The sequence below is a fragment of the Alexandromys fortis genome, unplaced genomic scaffold, assembly GCF_014885135.2.
Source record: "Alexandromys fortis isolate MF-2015 unplaced genomic scaffold, M_Fortis_MF-2015_v1.1 scaffold_50, whole genome shotgun sequence".
Classification (NCBI taxonomy): Eukaryota; Metazoa; Chordata; class Mammalia; order Rodentia; family Cricetidae; genus Alexandromys; species Alexandromys fortis.
In genome coordinates, this window is record NW_026067932.1 from 10,873,854 (window position 1) to 10,897,981 (window position 24,128).

The following is a 24,128-nucleotide window of genomic DNA, read 5'->3' on the forward strand; positions in this document are numbered from 1 at the left end:
TAGATACATTTAAGACGTGTTCAGTCATTTATCATATCTTCCTAGACATAAATCCTTGAGAGAAAAATGATGGATTAAACCATGTTCTCAGCTGCTGTGCCTTAAATTCCCATCAGCACTGCTCTAGAGTGACTGCCAGCTGCACGTATTCATTATTGTTCAAAGGCGTCTTTGAAACTGCTAGGAGAAAAATAATACATTTAAAAGTTTTTCCTTTCTTGAAGGTCTGGAATGTAACAGCAGTTAACAGATGATTACCTTAAAGTTCGTATTTGCTAGTACAAACATGACAGTTTTGAAATTTAAGGATAAATTGTAAATGAGAGTAGGAACCATAGTGTATACACACTTATGTGTTTATTTCATGCTAAGGTGTATAGTCTAGCAGTACAACACCCCAGGACTGGAAGCTGAGGGTCTCCTAGTGAAGACACCTCACTCTGAGAGCTGAGAGTGTCCTAGTGAAGACTGCTCACACTGCAGACACACTGCTCTCCTAGCCTGCATTGTGTGTTAGTGAGCAGAGAGCATGGGGGAGCATGGTGAACCCTAAGCATCATGGCTTCCACGTGTGCGTTTCTGTGCATTGCAGCCGATGTCCTCTTGATTCTGTTGTAACTGTGTGGTTTCTTAGAGCTCCTTGTAATTTAACAACAGAACCCTTCATTGTGTAAGTCATAAAGACCTTTACCCTAACGAGTATCTTGCAATTAGTTCTGTGTATTTTTTGAGAAATAATATTTTAGTTGTTAAGTGTTTGAGGTGAGTTAATAAATAATACTCCTTGTTATTTTTGCTTTTTGAGTTCAAGAGCTAAAGGTATAAGTACATTACCAGTAAAGCTTAGTTGGAGAAAGCATCGTAGGGTTAAGGGAAATCAGATTGCTGATGTCACTACTGAAGTGGACAGTGGTACTTAACATTCCCTACTCTGCCAAACATACGGAGCACCTCCCTTACGTCATGGGCTCTCGCTCTAAGACAGTATACAGAAGAGGAGGGTAAAATGTATGTGAAAGAGAAAAGGAACTGTCTGAACCATACTCACCCAGCTCTTTCTCCTCAACTCCTCAATACATCACATCTCTTCCCTGGGAATGAATTAGTGAACATTCTCCATAAGAAAAACTGAAAAGCCAGGGAGAACATTCCCTGAACATTAAATGTATTAATTTACACACCATTTTCTTTTGGGAAGCACCTCTGAAATATTCTTGAAAAGAACAACCATGAGTGGCTACTGTCATGGCAACGAGTAAAGGAGACATGCTTACAGTGCCCAGCTCATGTCACAGTGCCAAGCAGAGTCAGAGAGCAGGCACAGCAGCCGATGCCTGCACCATGTCTTCCCAGGACTGCAGGCACAGCAGCAGATGCCTGCGCCATGCCTTCCTAGGACTGCTTTGTTTCACTCATATCCCGTCCTTTACCGTTTCCTTTCCTCTACTTTGTGATCGGCTTGGTTTATTCCTTTTCCATCTTTGAGGCAAAAAGTTACTTATTTGTCTCCTTCATATCTATAACAATATAGAAAGCTATGAGCTTTCCCGAGTACTTCTGGGGGCGGTTATCCGTATTTGGTATTCTGTTGCTATTTATTTTAAATTTAATTCTATTGGACTCAGAGAGTGTCAAATGTATTCTAACATGTGTGAGAGAATGCACGTGCATGTCTCGTTGCCATGGAGGTCAGAGGACAGCTGCAGGAGCAGTCTGCTTTCACCATATGGGTCCAGAGACCAAACTCAAGTGTCAGATCTGGTGACAAGTGCCTTTCCCTGCTAAGCCATCTCACTGACTCTGTGTAAGGCAGCATGAAACAATATGATGCTATTCTATCCAGAATTAAAGTTTAAAATTATATATTTAAATGTATTTCTATTTTATGTGTATGGGTATTTTGTCTGCATATATGAAGTTCTTCACAATGCATGGTGTCCTCAAAGGCCAAAAGAGGGCACTGGATCTCCTGGAGCCAGAGTTAGACCATCATGAGCTGTCATGTGGGTCTGCAATCCAAGTCCAGGTCCTCGGGAAGAGCAGTGAGGATGTCAGTCACTGAACCCTCTCTCCCGTACTAGGGAGGAAAATCCAACACAATATAAAAAAGTCGCTGGCCTGAGAAAAAGTCTGTTTAAAAACAAAATAAAAAACTGTGGTATTTGTAATACCAAAATCTTAGAAGACATTTTACTTCCACCAAACAGATTTGGAGAGAGGACTGATGTACTTATCTGCACACGTTGCGGTTTGTATGAGCTGTGGAGGAGGTATCATTACTTTCAGTCTGCTTTCTTGTCAAAACTCTTCCACATACCTAGACTAAATGAGAATTCTTCAGGAGTAAACAGTCTCTTCTAGCTAAGACTGCTACATTAGGTAAGCACTAATGTTTCTTCCATACTAGGAAAGTTAGGCAAAACTGATTTACTTCCCAGCACTGGAGACCTTCTCATTCAGGGAAAGCAATGTCTCTTTTGCATTAGAAATATTGCTATTTTTGCAGATACCTTTAATCCCAGCACCGGGGAGGTAGAGGCAGATGGATCTCTGAGGTCAAGGCCAGCCTGGTCTACAGAGTGATGAGTTCCAGGACAGGTAGGGCTACATAGAGAAACCCTGCCCCGAAAATGCAGGAAAAAAGCCATTTTAAAAACTAAGGTATATCAAATAGCTGCAACACGAGCAGATATACAGCTAGAAATCTATGTGTAGTAAGGGGGGGAGAGTTTAAGACTGCAGGAACATGAATGGTCTGAGATGCTCAGATCAGCTAAATGTCTCATCTTGGGCAACTCACTAATTTCCTTCAGACCTTGAGAAGTTTTCACTGCAGTAAGACAATGAAATTAAGAAGATTCTTCCAATTCAAGTCAAAACAAAATCCCCCAATACTATAATTCTATACTATTGGTAAAATGTGAGTGTTCACTCCTTTTCCTGTTGCTGTGATGGGACTCTCTGAGGAGGGGGGACTGGAACTCAGAGTCGAGCATCAGGGTGCAGGGAGTGATGAGCCACGCTGCTTCTCAGCTCCCCTCCTCCAGTCACAGTCCAGGATCCCACTAAGCAATGGTGCCGCCCACAGTGGGTGGGTCTGGCCACCTCGAGTTAACACAGTCAGGACAATCCCATCCCAGTCATGTTCAGAGACCCATTTCCCAGGTGATTCTAAATATCAAGGTGACAATGGAGATTAACTATCACTGCCCTCTTAAAAAAAACAAAACCTCACAAAGGAACATAAATGTGGACAAGGAGGTTCCCTGGCAACACTGTGCTAGTCAGAGGCCTACGGGAAGAGTAACTAAACATTCAATAGAAAACCAGTAGAAGAAATCTAACACACCCATACATGTTACTACTACAGAATCATATAAAAGACCAGGAGATGACATGAAATGTCCTCCAACATATGAATAACGCACAGAACAGAAGATTGTGTATAACGTGTTCTCATTTGACGATTAAAGCAGAGAACAATTAACACAGACACAGACACATGGATGTCTAAACACAAATTCTTGTTCATACAAAGGGTATTTATATTTGCACATGCAGGAAATGGAAATAGTGCTGCTTTGGGGAGAACTAATAGTCTGAGGCCAAAAAGGAACTTTTCATTTTAACCTTTCTAATGTCTAATTTTACTATATTAGCACTGTCAATAAAGAAAAGCCACATTTTTTTATTTATTTAAAAATACTATTTCCTTTGGACACCACAGTAGGGCTGATCCTGTTGACAGGGCTCTTGTGAGCCAGCCTCAAGAACATGAGCATGGGAGAGCTGGCCCCACCCATGTGGTCCTGGCACAGCAACCCCCTCCCCGCAGCACGTGGGAGTGATGGCCCTGGTGTCATGAGAGCAGAGAGCTGGCTCTGGTCCTCACTGGCTGCAGCACTTGGGAGAGCAGGGCAACACACTGGAGCTGGCTGGCCCTGGTGTTGCAGGTGCAGGAGAGAGCGGGAGAACTGGCCTGGTCCCTTGCTGCCTGCTGCACTGATGAGTTTGCCCGGGGCAGTGCTGGAGAGCTCACCTTGATGGTGGGGAAGAGGGGGAGCTGGTGGGCTGACCAACTCAGCAGAACTATGAGTTGACCCACCCAGCATCCAACCCATCCGTAAACTGCTGGAGCACATGAAAGGGCCGGACCTCAGATCCAGAGCTGCAGGATCTCCACGAAGAGTTGCAGTGAGGATCCGGTATTGATAATGTAGCAGAAACCAGAGGCCTCATTGCAACGAACACTTACAAGTAAAGATGTGTGGACTAAAGGGTATTGTGACTTCTGTGTCACACTCTAGCTTCCATGATGAGGTTTTTTTTAAACTTTTCTTATTTTATATTGAGGGGGAAGTTGCAAGGGCAGAGGACGCATACAAAGGGATGGGGAGATGAATGGGATCAGGATACAGGATATGAAATCCATGAAGAATCAATAAAAAGCTTAAAAAAATACTACCTCCCATGCTTTCGCAAAAAGGTATTTGTCAAATATTTGCTCTGGCAAAGATTATTATTCATGCACATGTTTTCAAATTACCTTGAAAAGCCTGGGGAACACATCAGCTGGCTGCCCACGAATCACAAACAGACGAGAATTCAGCTTCCGTAGATTGGAATCCAGATCCTCAAGACACTGAAGCAAAAATCTAGAGAGAAAATATTATAAACCTTAAAATATGTATCTACAAGGTATAAAATAATGTAACACTACATTCTACAAATGACAAATGTGGACTAATCATTTTATTTACTGGTGACTCAGTATTCTCAGAAGCCATACTGACAAGAGTTTTTTTTTTTTTTAAGATTTATTTATTATGTATACAGTATTCTCAGTACTCTGCCTGCAGGCCAGAAGAGGGCACCAGATCTCATTACAGATGGTTGTAAGCCACCATGTGGTTGCTGGGAATTGAACTCAGGACCTTTGGAAGAGCAGGTGGTGCTCTTAACCACTGAGCCATCTCTCCAGCCCAAGAGTTTTTTTTTTTATTACATCATAATCTCTAACATTTTAAACAAGTCCTGAATTAAATCACTAATTTTCACTAAATAATCTAGTAAAAAATTAACTTGTAATCATAAAATTATGCAAATAAATATCAAAGCAATTAAATGAACTAGTTTCATTGTTCAAATCTAATAAAATGAAATTTTTTTATGGAAAAGTTACTTCAAAGAATCTAGAATATCTTTTATTGGGAAAAATGGAAACGTTCTACTTGGTAACTCTGTATGTCTGAATAATTTAAGCATCTTGGGTGTGGTATGGTACTACACACCAGAAAACAGAGCATTTGAGAGATGACCTTAGAGCCACAAATTCAAGATCAGCCTCAATTATGTAACAAGTTTGGGGTCAGTCAGGCCTACATGAGACCTTGGTGCAGAAAACAAAACAGGCAAATGAGAGAAAATGAATACTTTGCTAGAGGACATTGCAATCACCTAGGAGAAACTATAGTGCCCTTTTCTAAATCTAATAAAGCTTCTAATATAAGAAAAAGGAATAGATAGCTGCTAAATCATATGCCATGAACTCGTGATTATAGAGAATACTAGTTAATTTGAAACAAGCAAAGGTTTCATGGAGTGGGTGGGATCACACGGACTTCTTCAGTGAAGTAAGCAGAAATAAGATTTACACATGAGAAACACCTGGGAAAATTCTGGAGCTGTAGGGAAACTGCTTACTCTACATCTTCTGTTGCGATGACAGAGCGTTTCCCAGAAACACATCCAAAAGGGAGGCTACTCTGGAAAGTCCAAGCTCATTATCCATTACTTCCACCCAGATTCTGCTCCTCTCAGCTGGGCAGATCTCAGTTTGTCTCTACTTTGTTTCTTCTATGTTCTTCGGGTTAAGGATTCTTTTGTCTGCCTTTCCCATGAGTTACAACCTCACTGAGAAGCAGCAGTGAGGAGGAAGCCAGGCGGAAAGGAAGAACGCATGGCAGAAACAGACATTACAGGACGGTAGCTAAGGGTTAAGTGGAGCCGTGGTGTCCAATCTCCAGCGGCCAGCAGCCAACATCCCAACACAGAGTACATTTCTACCTCTGAAAGGTCACACACACAGCACTGTCCTGACAGACTGCTCAGACTAGGGACTGTCTGTATTCTTTGTGCACTCTCTGCCTTCAGTACCTCAGTCTTGCTGGTATTTCATAACTCCAGTCATCAGTGACATAAGTGCATTAGTTAGTCTGAGATAGCCCCTCTTTAGCAGCCTCCCACAGCCTTGGAGAACTTTGGAGAGCTCTCTATATCCATAGGTATACCCATGTAGATATGAAAGATAATCTTAACATTTCATCTTAACAAGTCTCATGGTGCTGTTAAACAAACAATGATGTGGGAATGATTTCTTATTAATAAAGAAACTGCCTAGGCCCATTTGATAAGCCAACCCTTAGGCAGGCGGAGAAAACAGAACAGAATGCTGGGAGAAAGAAGCTGAGTCAAGGAGTCACCATGATTCTCCCACTCCAGACAGACGCAGGTTAAGATCTTTCCTGGTAAGCGCACCTCGTGGAGCTACACAGATTATTAGAAATGGGTTAGGTCAATATGTAAGAGCTAGCCAATAAGAGGCTGGAACTAGCCGGGCCAGCCAGTGTTTAAAAGAACACAGTTTCCGTGTAATTATTTCGGGGCATTCTGTGTAATTATTTCGGGGCATAAGCTAGCCATGCGGGCAGCCAGGTGCCGGGGACGCAGCCTCACCGCTCCTATTACTACAAAACAAGAAATAAAACATTGTTCTTTTTTTATTTCAACTATCCCCTTTCTGTCTTGGTTTGGACTTACTTCCTAACACCTGAACCCCATCCCTGCGCACTACTACAACATGTCTTACTATTTTGAGAAAAGATTGCTGTTTAGTAGATGCAGTGATACAAAAACATCTGAGGTTCATATTATTCACAAATATGGGTAATTAAATAAGTGAGAAGTGTTCATGAGTAGTACGCAATTTCTTGTGTTTTCTTGGCAAGATTGTTTTGGAGTTTGGGAGGACGTGGTCTTGTGTAGTTCAGGCCAGTCTTGATCTTGTTGTGAAGTCAAGGATGGCTTCTAACTTCTGATCCCGGCTGCTGGGATTCTAAGTAAGTGCCACAATGCTAGGCTTCTTTATATGGTGCTAGAGATTGAATCCAGCATGTGAGGAACTCTATCAATTCAGATACAGCTGCAGCCCCAGAAGAGATATTTAATTTTTAAACAATGGTTAGAGATTATTTATTTGCAGTATATGGCTCTGTGAGTAGACAGCCATGTGTGGGGTGTGTGCACCTGTTCATACCCATGAAGGGCAGACAAGGGTGTCAGTGCCCCCCGAAAGTCTCCTCTTATTCCTTTGAGGCAGGGTCTCTCCCTGAATGGGAGCTCACATTTAACTCTGCTATATTGGTGGCAGTCAGCAAGCCTCAACAATCCTGTTTTTGATTCCCTGAAGCACTGGCATGACTGGTCTTTGAGGGGCACCTTGTTATGTGTTGCTAGGATCTGAACTCTGGTCCTCAGAATTGTGCAGTAAGTACTAATGAGCCACATCTCTAGCTCATCACTTCCCAAGTTATATTTGAGATATCTCAATCTCAATAAATTGAGATTATAATCTCAATAAATATCATCAAAGAATTTTTTTTAAACATTTATTTATTTATTTATTTATTTATTATGTATACAATGTTCTGTCTGTATGCCTGAAGGCCAGAAGAGGGCGCCAGACCTCTTTACAGATGGTTGTGAGCCACCATGTGGTTGCTGGGAATTGAACTCAGGACCTTTGGAAGAGCAGGCAATGCTCTTAACCACTGAGCCATCTCTCCAGCCCCATCAAAGAATTTTTTGATAAAAGAAATAGAATGAACTAGTTTGCATTAAGTAAAAACAGCAGAAAGCTCAAACATCCCATAGAGACAATCCAAGGCAGATGGGATCTCTAAATCTTTGCTGTATTACTGAGCCCACATTTTCTACCAAAACTGGAAGTAAGTGTTCTTCATACTGAATGTAAAGATGGGAACATATCTATAATAGGAAAGGTGGGAAAAAGAAAGAAAAATACCAAAAGGATATAATTAATTCATAAAATAAACAACCAAGTCTAGATTAACATCATGCATGTGAATTCACATTCATACACCCATAAGAAAATGATAAACATGTATCTACCACAAATACAGAAAAAACTATATGCGTATTTCTTTGGTTAAATAAAACATATATGTATCAATTTATGTTTAGTTGTGCATAAAGAAATAACTGGAACGTTACTTACCAGGGTACTTATTATATCTACCCTGAGAAATGGAGTTTGAGTAGAGATAAAAATGCACTAATCTCAAAATTGATTCCTATCCTTCGGGGTAGGATGGATGAGGTCTGATCTCCTGCACCTGGTTTACTGGCTCTAAACATATTTAATAGAGAGCAACAGGTAATTTCATGTTTTCCAGCATGTACTGCACAGATGTTCCATATTCTTAACAAGTCTAGCAGTACGTATTATACACTGATCACCTACAGAAAATCTTGAGTTTCCTTGTCTATAAAATTAGAGTATAATAGGACACACATGGGAATTTGTGAGGCTCTTAGAACAGTGTACATGGTGAACATTGTTATGTGTTACTGAATACTTGGTGTTCTATTTTTACTACAATAACAGTAGTTTTATCTCTTGCTTGTATTTATTGCAGTCTTAAAATAGCCCTACCTACCAGCAATCTCTGCCACCATAATCCATCTCAGTGCACATTATCAGATCGCTTTGAGGCACATATTCTTGTACAAAGATTTTTGAGACTCACTTTTTATTCAATAAAAAGCAAAGCATGTTCTCAATCACCATCCAATGACTCCAGGTTCATCTTCTATCCCACGCCACTACTGGTTGTACTAAACCAAGCTACCACTCTTTTGTACACAACCTTTCTCTTGAACATGTGATATCTTTCCTCAGTCTGAAGGATTTTTGCCAATTCCCATCTCAAGTTTATACCAAGTCTGAAGTCTTAGAGCTGAAGTCACTTTCTCTCCTCTCTCAACTGTCAAGAATGTATTCCACCACAAGCAAAGTTCAAATCATTCATTTTAGCAGAAAAACCTGCATGCAAACATGTATATGTACACACACCCCTCTCTTCTGTGCATCTCCTGTATCTAATTTTTCATGCCTTGGCTTCCCTAACCTAGGTTTTAGTTTATGTACCTGGCAAATGCCATAGCCACAGGTCTTGCAGTCTACTGAAAAGACTGGAAGTAGGACAAGATTCTAGTACGGCTGTTGTACACAGGTCCTGAGAGGATTAGAAATACGTAAAGTCAACTGGTAGCACATGGCTGATATACATTAAATAGAGTCATTGTTACTTTCCCTTTAGAATAGTTTCTATTCTTAAGATGGGCAGGGAGATGTACACTTGTAATTCCAATATTCAAGAAATGAAGTAGAAGGATCCCAAGGCCAAGGGTTGTATAGGCAGTCCGTCTGACCTGCCTTAAAGAAAAAGAGAGAAAAAAGAGTAATACCTATTTCTGAAAACAAACCCCATGTATATACATTAACAGGAAGAATAAATTAGTTGGACGCCCAGGCCTATACAGACTCTCACTGAATGTATAACTCCATATGAATGTGACTGTGAACCAAGGTTTTATCTTCCCCAGTGACAAAGCCACTGCTATACAAATACCTATTTGTTAAAAAGGGATGATACAATTAAAATTCAAATTGAATGATCTCTAAGCTTGTAAGTCTGTGGTGGTGCTATATAAAAATTAGCCATAAACAGTGTAGATTCAGAGCACCAAGTCACTGAATAGAACAGTTTTTCTTTAGTGATAAATGAAAACCAGTATTTGAAAACTACACAAACTCTAACCCTTTGTCCTTAGTTTGGAATAGGATTACTCAGAGTTCAAACTGTGTGCTCCACAGAACACACCATTTAAACACTCCTACATTATAAAGATGTGTGCCTTAAAACAGCACTGAACACTGAGCAGACAATTTCGGCATATATTGCAGCCATGTGCTCCCATTGGAAGATCTGGCTGAAAATAGACTGGTTTTTAAATAGGCCAACTGTTAGTAAACTCACTATAATCTCTCACTGTACAAAGGCACAACTTAATTATAACACTGAATGAACCACTCTGAAATAAAGAGACACTAATGCACCTCCTTATTTTAAATGTTTTAAGGAATTTTACTCTAAAAACCACTACCTTTTACTACTATAGAAGCGTACATGTAGTAACTTCCTTATGCCACTTCCAAAAGATGATTTCAACATGAATCAACAGAAATAGTTTCTAAAGTAGGTCATTGCTATAGCAACCAGTGGGTGGTTTAGCATACTCCCATCACAATGACCTACTTTCTAGTCTGTGCTAGAATAGCTTATATAACTAGTATTTCTAGTTCTGTCCATAAAATAGTCTGAAAAAAGCAAGGGCAAGATACAACATAATCCCACTGCTACTGAAAACAAGGCGTTACGAAGTCACGTGTGCACAGCAGAAAGAAGCCATCTGCTAACGTGGGTGTTTCCATACTGTATTACACACTTGTCAGTGCAAACTACTCTTAGAACTCCTAAACAAAACCATACAGTGTTGACCCTACAGAATATAAACTAAAACCACATGAAGAACATCTCCTCTACATATGAAATGAAAGTTCAATATAGAAAAAATTAAAGATCTAGACCTACTATTATAAATAAAAAACGAGATTCTCAACCATACCAAATCTTTTATCAGAGATTTTAAAATTAAAAATCATAATTTGCATTTCTAAGTATGGAATAAGGTTTTTATATGCTCCATTTTCAGAGCTTTTAATAAACTAGTGCTTTCATTTAGTCTGTCAAATACGGTGCACATTTCCTCCAAAGACGAGGCTTTAGGATTTAATACAGATAAAATACACATTACGAAGGCCAATTCCCCAAGGATAACACTTGAGTACCTAACATAGATAAAATGTATCATGCAGGTGAGTTCTGCACTTGCTAGGCTCAGAATTAAGAGCACACATCAAAAGACTCATATAAGAACCCAAAGTTATTTTTAGGACAAATCCTTTTAAATGCTTTGATTAAAATCTTAAAACAAAATTATTTATAGCTACCCCTTTCAGACCTTCCTACAAAGAAGTCAACAGAGACAGAATGGGACTTTGGTGTGGGTGGCCAGGCGCACTGCAACAGTTGAACTCTTCCTCAACATGGTCAAGGCTCTAGGTTCAGTTCTCAAACATCAAAAGCAAAGAAATTAAAGTAATGAATAAAAATCAGAAGGCCAGGCCTGCAGTGCACACTCAAAATGGTGGCACACAGGCGCACACTCGCGACGGTGGCACACAGGCTACTGACACAGAATTTAAACCCGGGGCCTGGAAACAGTGGAACCTTGACTGAACAAAGACATTACATAACAACTTTAAGTTAAAAGCTGCAAAACCGGATTGACGCAGTTGTGTCACTGGCATCTTAAACAGGATGAGCACTAGCATCATTGGTGATGCGATTCCCTGGAGCTTTAAGAAAGATTTATTACAGCCTGGTCTACAAGAGCTAGTGCCAGGACAGGCTCCAAAGCTACAGAGAAACCCTGTCTCGAAAAAGCTAAAAAAAAAAAAAAAAAAAAAAGAAAGAAAGATTTATTAAAGCCTAAAGCTTCCCTAATGTGTACAAGTAGTACATAAAATCAGAAAAATCTCCATATAAAACAGTGTTTTCATACCTGCTGATTTGAGGTACAGTGAACTTAGGCTTCCATTCAGAAGATGGAAAACTTTTTTTTACTGCAAGACACCACGTGCAGTTCTAAGGGCAGCACCCCACTCCGGGCCTCTCTGCACCAGACCCCTAGCTTTCTCCAACCATCTTAACAACCAACATTGCCTCTGAACAAACTCTAAAATGCCTTCTAAGAAGTGATAACTAATTTAGGAGAGAGTTTTAATGTCCCCAGAACTAGGAAAGGTATTTGACCATGTACATGATATAGAGACACACATCACACCTGTTATGATGGAAGACAACATGTGTAGCACAAAAGGGTAATGAACCAGAAGGGAGAATGTATTCTTGGATTTTCCTCCTTCTCTAAGGTAGGGAAGATATTAAAATTTCAAGAATCTAGTGATGGTTGAGGAGTACTTTTTAGTATCAATACAGTAATAGAGGTAGAGAAAGAGAAGGAAAAACCTGGATTTCAACAAAGGCTGTTGAAATAGAAGCGGCGGGGCTGCGTCCCCAACACCCCGGCCGCTTGGCTAGCTCATGCCCGAAATAATAACACACAAACTGTGTTCATTTAAGAACTGCTTGGCCCATGAACTCTAACCCTTACAGGCTAATTCTCGCACCTGGACTAGCCCATTTCTAATGATGTGTGTAAGCACCCCAAGGTGCGCTTACCGGGAAGATTCTAACCTACGTCCATCTTGGTGTCTCTGCTCCAGCAGAGCTGTCGGGTCTCTCTGGAAGCAGAGCAGAGTCTGACCTCACTTCCTCTTCAGCCCAGAATTCTATTCTGTTTATTCCTCCCACCAATGCTTTAACCTATGAGGCCAAGCAGTGTGTTTATTACTTAACCAATGAAATCAACAGATTGATATATGGCACTCCCACATCAAAAGGCCAGGTTTACCACTTTCCAATGTCCAGATAATTCCTGACATATAGCAGAAGTAACATACATAGCTACCTAATTAGTCATCAAACATTAAGTAATGAGATGATTTTAAAGGCTTGACTCAATCGTCAGTGGAGAAGTATGACAGGGAGGGAATATTTGTTCCATGACTATTTTGCTAAGTACTAGTCATACAACCCTATAAAATATCCCATTAAAATAACTACAAATCTGGAAACTCATCATGTATATTTTCCAACATCAGCTATGAAATGAAATAAAAACTTTAATTTGGGGCTAGTGAGATGTCTCAGTGGGTAGCAGAATTTGCTACCAAGCCTGAGAACCCGAGTTCAATCCCTGCGATCCAGATGGAAGGAGACAATGGACTGTGACACAACTGAAAGGCTATTAGAACACGATGTGTGGAGTTGGGCGGTGGTGGCGCACGCATTTAATCCCAGCACTTGGGAAGCAGAGGCAGGTGGATCTCTGTGAGTTTGAGACCAGCCTGGTCTACAAAGTGAGTTCTAGGACATCCAGGATTGTTACACAAAAACTAAAAACCCTGTCACGAAAAACCAAAATAAACAAACAAATAAAATGAACATGATGTGCTTTTATAAATGGATTACTTCAGTGATAGATTTATAAGTTGATGGAATTATTGGGAAGTGGTAGAAACTAGGAAATGTGGCCTAGTTGGAAGAAATACATCATAGATTGCGGGGTATGGGGGAGATGTGCCTGAAAAGACAGCTCTTTCCCAGGTGTTCTCATTCTCCTAAATTATTGTCTGGTCTCCTAACACAGGCTATGCAGTGTATGCATGTGTATATGTGCATACACACAAATAAATGTTTAAAAAACTGGCTGAAAAAAAAAAAGAATTTAAGGAATGGAAAGATGGCCCAGTAGTTAAAAGCCAACTTCACAACCAAAAAAAAAAAAAAAAAAAAAAAAAAAAAGAATTTACTATGGATATGCCTGATTCCAGAGCTGTGCTCTCTGCTTGCACAGCACCACTTCTATAGAGCATGCACTAACACAGAAGAGACTGAGGCAATGACATCGTACCCTGACTCCATCTGTGTCCACTCAGACAGCTCTAGACCTAGGCAGCAACCTGAGGTTTCTGTGACTTTGGCCATGGTCCAAATGTATTAACCAAAATAATTCATGCAAACCAAAATAACTAAAGAAGGTATATGTCAAAAATAATTGTCATGTGATATCTAAAGTACTTACTATGCTCTGCCAGGCGTGAATGTATAAGGTTACTCTGACCCTCATCTAACTCTGATATAATTATGGTCATGTGGTTTTTGGCTTTAAAAATGCCAAATCCCTGAGTTTAGGCACCAAGAGACTGTTCTTCGTCATTGGAAAATTAAGAACTCATATGTTGACAGAGGTTTCTGTCCTGCCTGGTCCCACAGCTATTTAGTCCCAAAGAAGCACAGAGGCCTACATTAATTATAAACTGGTTGGCCTATTAGTTCAAGCTTCTTATTAACTCTTATAACTTATATTAACCCATAATTCTTGTCTGTGTTAGCCAAGTCTTGGTACCTTTATCAGTGAGGCATTCTTTTCTTGCTTCCTCTGTGTCTGGGTGACGACTGCTGCTGAGTCTTTCATCTTCCCAGAATTCTCCTGTTCTGGTCTCCCCGCCTATACTTCCTTGTCTGGCTACTGGCCAATCAACATTTTATTAAACAAGTACAAGAGACGAATCTTTAGAGGTAAGGACCACTGTCCCATAGCACTCATATAATTTTAGTTGGCTTAGCCAGTGTGTTCGTCTTTATCTTTCTAACATGGAGTATTACGATACTTCAGAAAAACTAACCTGATGGCTTTAAGGACATAGGATGACTACAACAGTTTTCTGTATCCCTCGAGGTTGGGGAAGATGGGCGCTGTATCAGTTCACTTTTTCTTTTTTATTAAAAAACCTTCAAAAACAACTTAGGATACGAAGGCTGCATTTGGGCCATAATTCCACAGAGTTCAGCCCACAGGCACCTTGACTAAGTTAGAACATCATGGTAGGCAGCATGAGGTGAAGCAAAATGAGGCAGAAAGAAGGAAGACACCAGGAAAAGAACTGTCTTTTCAGGGCACATCCCACCCCTACTCCATGACGTCCTTCCTCCAACTAGGCCACGTGTCCTAGCTTCTACCACTCCCCAATAATTCCATCAATTTATCAATCCATCAATGTATAAGTCCATGTATATAAGCACATCGTGTTCTAATAGCCAGAGACCAGCAGTTCAACACCTAAGCCGCAGAGGCGTAAGGTAGAGGAAGAGTGAAGAACTTCCTCATACGTAAACAAGCTCCTCCCAGGCTCCAGCCACTCCACAGCTCACTCATTCCTCACTCATGCTGTGTGACACATCTGCTGAGGCTCATCTACTCACAGAAGAAACCTGCATGCACATGCCTGTGTGTGCATGTGCGTCTGTATAGGTAGAAAGAATGATAGGTATCAACCAATCAAGACACTGAAGTAGGAAGGGCAATCAGAAAATATAATGCCTAAATCAAGAAAACTCCTAAAAGTTGAGAATGGTGGGGAATGTGTTATTAGAAAAATGACTACAATAAACACCATACTTTCTAAAATAATGTGCATGTCCCTCAAGTTTTAACATATTGAAAACTCAATGCCAAGTGCAGTCTGTTACTACCCCTGCGGACAGCACACTGGGTTAAGGCACTCTCCAGAGAACAGCTGATAAGCTGACAAACAAGAGAACTGAACATTTCTTAAAATAATTCCCTGGGCTGCTCTAAAAGCAGGTGCTGGAGTCAGCATTAGCCTGAGGATGTCTATAAAGCTCTGGCACACAGAAGGTAAGAGTCCAAGGCCCTCCAGAGCAGGCGAGCTAATAACAGACCCTTCTCCTCCAGTCAGGGCACCCACAAGCTTCACTCCCAGTTCAAATCTAAGTATGGCAAGGATTAAGTCACAGAATAAACTGCCTGTTCTTCCCAGTCCCAGAAAGAAGCAAGTTTACCCTTGAGTGGAAAGAGTAAAATAGCAAATGTACAGTGGGCAGCAGAGTCACCACCAGAGTAAACCCCATGATCAGCTCAAACACACCAATACTAAGTCAGACATGTCCGTTATCACGTGCACTCTACGCCAATGAGATGAGACCACTGTAGTTGTTTTAAAGTTTTCTTTTGTATGTGTGTGTGTCTGCATGCATGCATGTATGTATACCATGTGTGTGCCTGGTGCCCATGGGGCCAGAAGAGGGCACGAGCTCTCCTGGAACTAGAGTCGCAGATGGTAGCGCATTCCCATGTGGTGCTGGGAACAGAACTGGGTCCTCTGCAAGAGTCCCACGTGCCCCTAACCACTGAGCCAACTCTCCAGTCCCAGGAAGAACGTTTTAATAAGACATTTTTATCCTATAACTCCAGTCTAATCATAGAAAAAAAAATCAGACAAACCCAAACTTAGGTTCATTCTACAAAATACAGAAATAATATTCAAAATCATGAAGGTCATAAAATGCAGGAAAATCCCAAAGAACTGTGATAAAGCAGATGAAGGAAATTGCTAACCGGAGTCACTGTTGTACCTTGCATAGAATTCTAGAACAGAAAATAAATCAATAGTGAAATCTGAATAACCCTTGGACTTTGATAAATAATGTACTATCTCAATTTTGAAAAAAAGATGTATTAATATTAGAGAACTGGAGACGGAGAGCACAGGACTTTTCTGAATTATTTGTCATGTTTTCTATGTATCTAAAATAATTCAAAATAAATTTTATTGACAAATATCTGCCCTAAGAATGTGTTACTGGATTGAAAATTTAAGAAATTGGGCTGGTGAGATGGTTCAGAGGTTAAGAGCATTGACTGCTCTTCCAGAGGTCCCAAGTTCAATTCCCAACAACCACTTGGTGGCTCACAACCACCTATAATGAGGTCTGGTGCCCTCTTCTGGCCTGCAGGCAAACATGCAAACAGAACACTGTATACATAACAAACAAACACATCTTTTAAAAAAGAAAGAAAATTCAAGGAATTTATGTGTTAGAAAACACTTCAAGTAAAGCATTGCATTTAAAGTAATAACAGGTTCACAGTAATCTAGAATGCTAAAGTCTACCTATGTCTCTCTGTGATGCCCCAACATCCATGCACAAGACACCTCCCTTCCACAAATAACAAATCCTATCAGATCCCTGAATTCAATACGTGCTACAGAGAAATCCCATCAAAAGTTCCACACAAAGAAAAGATCGATCACAAAATAGAGGAGAATCACTTGAGTTGCAAATAAGAGATCTAAAAATAAATGAGAACTTTTTGGAACTCATGAAAGGTACTAACTAAGAAACACACAAATCTCAAGCACGGTAACACAGAGAAAGATTCAGGAAGGTGTTTGGGGAAGGGAAGAACTAGAAGAAATAAAAAGAAAATCAATATAGAAAATGAAGCAAGATATGAAGAAGAGGATGTGGTGGTAATTTAGAAAAGGCCTAGATCTGAAAAACAATGAAGATACACCTAAAACTTGTTGAATGTACTGTAAGTGGTGCTGTATTAGTCAGTCTTACCTCACCACAACAAAATGCCCACGACAACTAACTTTATAAAGAGAAGCGGTGCATTTGGATCACAGTCCTGGTGGTTGAGGTGTAGACTGGACAGCTCTAGTGTTTGGGCCTCTGCACTATGGACTGTGGTGGGACTGTAGAGGACCATGAGCATGGGTCAGAGCTGGGTGGGAGGCAGAAAGGAAGAAAACATGGGTGTGGCTCTACACCTGTCCCCCTCCCAGGACTTCCTACTAGACACTACCCCCTAAAGGCTCCAACCTCACAACAGCATCTGCCTGTGGACTAAGTCTTCAGACATGGAACTTTTGGAGGAACACACAACCCAATGTCTACATCACAGCAGAAGGAAGGAAATATATCAGCTTAAATGCTAAATAGGAAAGATTTTAAATTACATTAGAAAAACACCAGGAACCCCTAAAAAAGTAGAAAAAGGAAATTATAAAAATGTGAAAATAGAATACAAATTTATAAAAATAGAAAAAAGGTCAAAGTTATCATATGAAGAGACAATATAAATAGTAAAACAAAAGTAATATAAAAAGTATGGTGACTCATGCCTATAATCCCAGTACTTGGGCAGCTGAGGCAGGAGTTACTATGAGTTTGACGCCACCTTGTACCTTGTCTCAAAAAAAAAAAAAAAAAAAAAAAAAAAAAAAAGAAAGAAAGAAAGAAAGAAAGAAAGAAAGAGAAAGAAAAGAAAAACAAAACAAAATAATAGACTTATGGTAAAAGTAATTAAGAAAATAAGAGAGGGCAAAATAAGCAATATTAAGGAAAAAAAGGCATAATCTCAGATACAGGTGGCTTTAAATTAAAAGATACTATGAAGAAATTTTATGCAAATAAATTAAAAACTTAAGGGCCTGTGGGAGATGGCTCACTCAGCAGTCATGAAGACTTGAGTCTGATTTCTGATATCTGTGGAAAAGTGTGTTACAGTCTGTGCCTGGGGTCCCAGTGCTGTGGAGCAGGGAACACAAGGACCACCCTGTCTAACCCAATTGGTGAGCTGCAGGTTCAGTGAGAGATCCTGTCTCAAAAAACAAGGTAGAAAACAATTCTAAAGGATGTTCAGCATTGGCCTGTGACCTCCATATACACATGTACACATATGACATACACACAAACACACACACAGAGATATAAAATATATAAAATATATAAAAATAAAAAACTTAAGATGAATAAGTTCCTTACTAAACATGACCTGAAGAAATATAAAATTTACCAAAATGAACTTGAGTGCACAAAGAGCATGTAAAATGGCCCTAGTATCTATAAAGGACATTGAAGCCAGGGGTAGTGGCACACTGAGGCAAGAGAACTGTGAGACTAGACAGTGTGGACAGATTCCATAGCCAAGCACAACAACGAGCAAACAATCAGAGCTGGCATGGTAGACTGTGCCTCAATCCCATTTCTCAGACAGAAGAGACAGAAAGACTAGGAATTCAGGGTCAGCCTGGCCTGCATGAGACACCTCAAAAAAAAAAAAAAAACAGGAAAAATTAAACAAAACTCAATAGTTAAAAAGTCACAAAGAAATCACAGCTTTATAGGCAAACTTCAATCAAACATTCAAGGAATAGATATTTTTAATTTTATCGAGGTTCTTGTTTTATACAGAGGACAGATAAAAATCTAAAATTTTCTTATTCCTTTGTGATCTCAAAAAAACAACACAGCTATTTATAATCTAGAAATCATATTCCTTGTCTAATTTTAGACACCACTGCACTGACTCCGAAGTCAGATTACAGCAAGTATAACATACACTTCTAGGCTTTAGAGGACTTAGTACTAAAGAACATCTGCCTAACGTGCTTAAAAGCATGCTGCCCTAGATCTAAGTCTGATGCTTTCCTGGCCTTCAGGTTAATAATAATACAAAAATTCTACTTTTAAAAGTCCATAACCAGCATAAGTTGGTTTGCTGAAGATTTGACAGATGGCCAAGATCTTATAATAAAAAGTTCTCCATCAGAGAAATGTAAATCAAAACTATAATGAAATATCATCTTTCTTACTAGGTAGTGGTGGCACATGGCTTTAATCTCAGCACTGGGGAGGCAGAGGTAGGCGGATCTCTGAATTTGAGGCCAGCCTGGTCTACAGAGCTAGCTCTAGACAGGCTTCAAAACTACAGAGAAATCTTGTCTCGAGACCCTCCCTCCCCCAAAAGGAGGGTCTCCTTTCCCTAAATAGAGTCGCTATTATCAAGAAGATAAAAATAAATTCTGGGAAGGACGAGGAAGAAGGACTGAGGCAACACAGACACCGCATCAAGTGAGATGATCCAGGCACACCGAGATGTATGTGGGGGCTGAACAGTTGGTTCACACAGTGCAGGCTAGAACAATGGCCACAGAAGGACAGCTCTGGCATGCAGTCAGGTAACTACAGCTTATAGTAATTATTGTATAGGTCATAAAGAGACAAAGGGGAAGAATTTAAAGGCTCTCAACATAAAGAAACAATAGATGTTGAAAGTGTAAGTATGTTAGTGTGATTTGGTCATTACATACTGTATGCATATATAGTGATTATGTGCTATTATTTATATAACTTAATTTCTTAATTGAAAGAGGCTGGCATAAAACATTTTACAAAACAAAATAGAGCCAATAGACACAAATGTGAAGAAGACATGAAAAATACAGTAAAAACATTTAACATAAACAAATGGATGTTTAAAAGGAGAAAAGAGAACCATCAGGGTTGTATCAGAAAGGCGGTATCTGGAACATGTTCTACCTGACAAAAGACACTGACACACAGTTTCAGAAAGCTGGACACGTCCATACGGAGTTAACAGAGTAATACACAAATTATCATTTAAAATGCTGTACAGCATCAGACAAAGGGAATTTTTAAAACCAGACGAAGATGGTATGCTGACCTCACAGAACTAATATTGGGAGCAAAAGCTGATCACACACTTCTAGTATGCAGGGAAAAGATAACTGTCAACTTATAATTATTCTATACCATACTGTAAAAAAGATGGGATCTGGTATGGGTGAGAATTTATGACCACTCATAACTCTTATGTTAAATGCTTGATTACCAATTTATGGAACTATTGGGAGGCGGGAGAATTTTTTAAGAGATTGGGCCTTGTTATAGGAAAAGGTTACTAAGGGGACACTTGTGACCTCCCCTCCCCTCCTCTCCCCCTACTAAGGGGACACTTGTGACCTGACCTCCCCTCTCCTCCTCTCCCTCTACTAAGGGGATACTTGTGACCTCCCCTCCTCTCCCTCTACTAAGGGGACACTTGTGACCTCCTCTCCCTCTCCCTCTCGTGGCCTCCTAGACACTGTACGGTCACTGCCCACTTTGCTCTAACACACATTCCCTTCCTGCCATTCTACTATGACCTAGGTCTGATCGCTGGGACAGCAACTATGACCTGACGTGTCTGAAACCATGAGCTACAGGCAAACTTTCCTCAGCTAACTGGTTCTCAGTGTGTTGTGGTATGATGGACTCAACGGCAGTATCTTCAGACAAAAGATGAAGGAGCGTGCCCCTAGATCCTCCGCTAGAGTGAACTCTACAGTTGGTGCAGTAAAGAAAAGTGATCCTAGGTTTCCATGCGAGGTCTGACATGAGGAGAAAAAGAACAAAGAACATGATGAGTGCACACAGAGGTCCTCACTGGCTTTATAAACAAGGAGACCAGAATAACGAGAAATACATACCCATTGCGCAATTTAAACATATTTTATTACCCAATAAAGAGACAAATTATTTATTAACTGTAGACATGGATCTATATGAATTTGATACTAACAGTGAATAGTTAAGATAATGTATACTTTCCAAAATAGTAGAAATGTTATTAATAAAATTTAATTCAATAAAATTAAAATAACAGAGATAAAGCAGCAGAACATGAATGACAAAAAAGAAAATAGGAAATAAGATCAATGACATATAGCCGCAGAGATGGCTCAGCAGTAAGAGCACTTGCTGCTCTTGCAGAGGTGGCTAATCTTCATGACAATTTTGACTGAATTTAGAATCACCTGGGACACTGTGAGACATCTGGTGTGTCTGTGAGGCACTGTTAGAAATGCTGATGAAGACCCAGCCTGAATGTGAGGAAAGAAGCAGTGGCATGCCTATCTCGCTTCCTGGCTTCTACCATGTCAACTGCTCTGAGTCATCCCCCTTGCCACGATGGACTGACGTCTGCTTAGCCAACTCCTCTCTGAAGTTGTTCTGTGGGGACTCAGTCACAACAGTGAGAGAGTAAAGACGACACTGAGTGAAGCCCACCAAGACTAGGTAGAGAAGATCTGGACAATACACGACCAACTCTGGCCTAGTGGGGGAAAAAATCAAAGCATGTCCTCCTTAATAACCACAGTGTGTGTGTGTGTGTGTGTGAGTGTGTGTGTGTGTGTGTGTGTGCACGCGCACACACATGTGTATCTGGAACATATGAACATATTTCCATATATATGAAATAAAGTATACATATAGGCCATTTTATCTGAGTATATGTTAGATCATTAAAAGCAAAACATTTGTCAAAGAACTGAAATAATACATAGCAAATTTCATAATTTCTTGTACTTAAGTTGAAAAATCATATTAAAAAGTTAACTAGAAAAATCTGTAATAAAAAAAGAAAAATTTGTAATTGGTGGGGCAACAGTGGCGCACGCCTTTAATCTCAGCACTCGGGAGGCAGAGGCAGATGGATCTCTGAGTTCGAGGACAGCCTGGTCTACAGAGTGAGTTCCAAGACTGGCTCCATAGCTACTGGGAAACCCTCTCTTAAACAAAAAATCTGTAATGTTATAAAAAGTTTAAGTATATAATCAATTTTTTCTAAATCACTAATCAAAGGAAACAAGAATAATAAACTTTACAAAGTTATTTGGAAATTCTTAACAATGAAACTCTCACATAAAAGACTGTGAGCTAGTTATAAAGTCAAGCAGAACACCTAATGCTGACCCTAGAAAAATAAAAAGAGTAAGAACTTACCTTAGTAAGCACAATAGGCTATTTTAATCCTAACAGCATTTCAGTAAATCAGAGTACGAAAAAGAAGTAAGACAGAAGAGCCTAGAGAGAATAACAATGCATGGGGCCTACGGATGTAGCTCAGGGGTAGAGTACTACTGCCTAGAGGTGCAAGGATATGGATCCAACCCCTAACACCAGGAAAAAAATGAGGAAGAAACAACGACAACAAAACCCAATAGAAAAGAACAGGAAATTTAGTTTTCAAAAGATCTTTAACTAACATCAAATCAAAACAAAAAGGGAAAAACATAAATAAAAATTACTAAAAATGGAAAGGGGCCAAGCTGGTGGTGCATGTCTTTAATCCCAGCAATGTATTCAGGATGTAGAGGCAAGTGGATCTCTGTAAATTCAAGGCTTGGTCTACAGAGTGAGTTCCAGGACAACCAGAGTTTCATGATGACTTCTTAAATTTGAGCTGAACAAGGACAACAACAGCAGCAGACATGCTAAGAAAACCCACGAGGCCTACACTAAGAACTACAGGCAACTAAGGAACGCTGAGCTTGGGAGAAACAGTCTTACCCAAGGAAGAGCACACCCATTGGTTACCCAATACCAATGGTCATTCCTAAAAATCTACATCCAGGTAACATCACACAGACAGAGCAAGCAATATTTATGTATTTAGGAATGGGTGTATACACACACACACACTCACGCGCACACACACACATGCATACACATACACATAGATGTAAGTAACAACAATTCCTGAAATAAAGAGGCCATGGGGGAGAATCTGGGGGAAACTGGGAACTAGGAAAACATGATCAAAATAAAAAGCAAATTCTTTCATAAAGAAAGAAGGAAAAAAGAGGCTATAAATGTGAAAGAGGCTATCAACAAAAGGGTATATGGGAGGGTTTGGAGGAAAGAGAAGGGGAACATGTTGTAATTATATTATGATCTCAAAAAATAAAATAATTAAAATTTTTATGATAAAGAAAATGAAAAGGGAAAAATAAGTATAGATAATACATTTAAGCCAAACACATTAAAAAGTCAAATGTATTCAATTTTAATAATAACTAGGTGATTTAGGGCAATCTTGGCACTGAAACAGAAACTACAATAGATATATAAAACACCTCCTAAAGGCAGCTAAGAGCTAACAAAACAAGGGGTCACAATCAAAGGGTGAGCAGAGTGTGCACTCAGTGTCTGCCCTGATGGGTGCTGATCCCAGAGGACCTGAACTGCTGGCTCTGAAGGCTTCACAATGTGAGGGGGACAGAGTCAAGACTGAGCACCAGAGTAGACATAAAGTCTAAATGAAGGTGTTTGAAACATTAAGCCAACATTTCTAAAAGCCACACATACACAGTAGGGAAGGGTGAGGCAGAAATAACATCTCCATGCTTTATGGTGAGATTTCCTTGGCTCTTTGAATCAAGGGGGAGGGGGCAAGCAGGAAAGCACTGACCAACTCTAGAGTGAATTTACAGCCCAAAATTTAACTTTCAGTGTGTGACAAGAACTTTAAGTCTTTGAAGAAAAAAACAAAAGAAGATACCGGAAAGTGGAAAGATTTCCCATGTTCTTGGATAGGTAGGATCAACATAATAAAAATGGCAATCCTACCAAAAGCAATCTATAGATTCAATGCAATCCCCATCAAAATCCTAACACAATTCTTCACAGACCTTGAAAGAACAATAATCAACTTCATATGGAAAAACAAAAAGTGAAGGATAGTCAAAACAGTCCTGTACAATAAAGGAACTTCCGGAGGCATCACCATCCCTGACATTACAGCTCTATTACAGAGCTACAGTAATGGAGACATTTTGGTATTGGCAAAAAAAAAAAAAA

The 24,128-nt window shown here is 39.9% G+C and overlaps 1 protein-coding gene across 2 annotated transcripts in view; it reads right to left on the bottom strand.

Moving 5' to 3' along the window:
- Positions 1-24,128, bottom strand: part of Cry1 (cryptochrome circadian regulator 1) — a 48,721-nt gene that overhangs the window by 16,269 nt on the left and 8,324 nt on the right. The window contains exons 1-2 of one of the 2 annotated variants that reach the window (XM_050145670.1): positions 9,230-9,279; positions 4,547-4,655 (exon numbers count right to left, since the gene is read on the bottom strand). In XM_050145670.1, the coding sequence (XP_050001627.1) occupies positions 4,547-4,655; positions 9,230-9,243 (123 nt within the window). In that variant the 5' untranslated portion in view covers positions 9,244-9,279. Of the gene's footprint in view, positions 1-4,546; positions 4,656-9,229; positions 9,280-24,128 lie in introns of those variants that run through there. The other variant, XM_050145669.1, reaches the window with a different exon arrangement.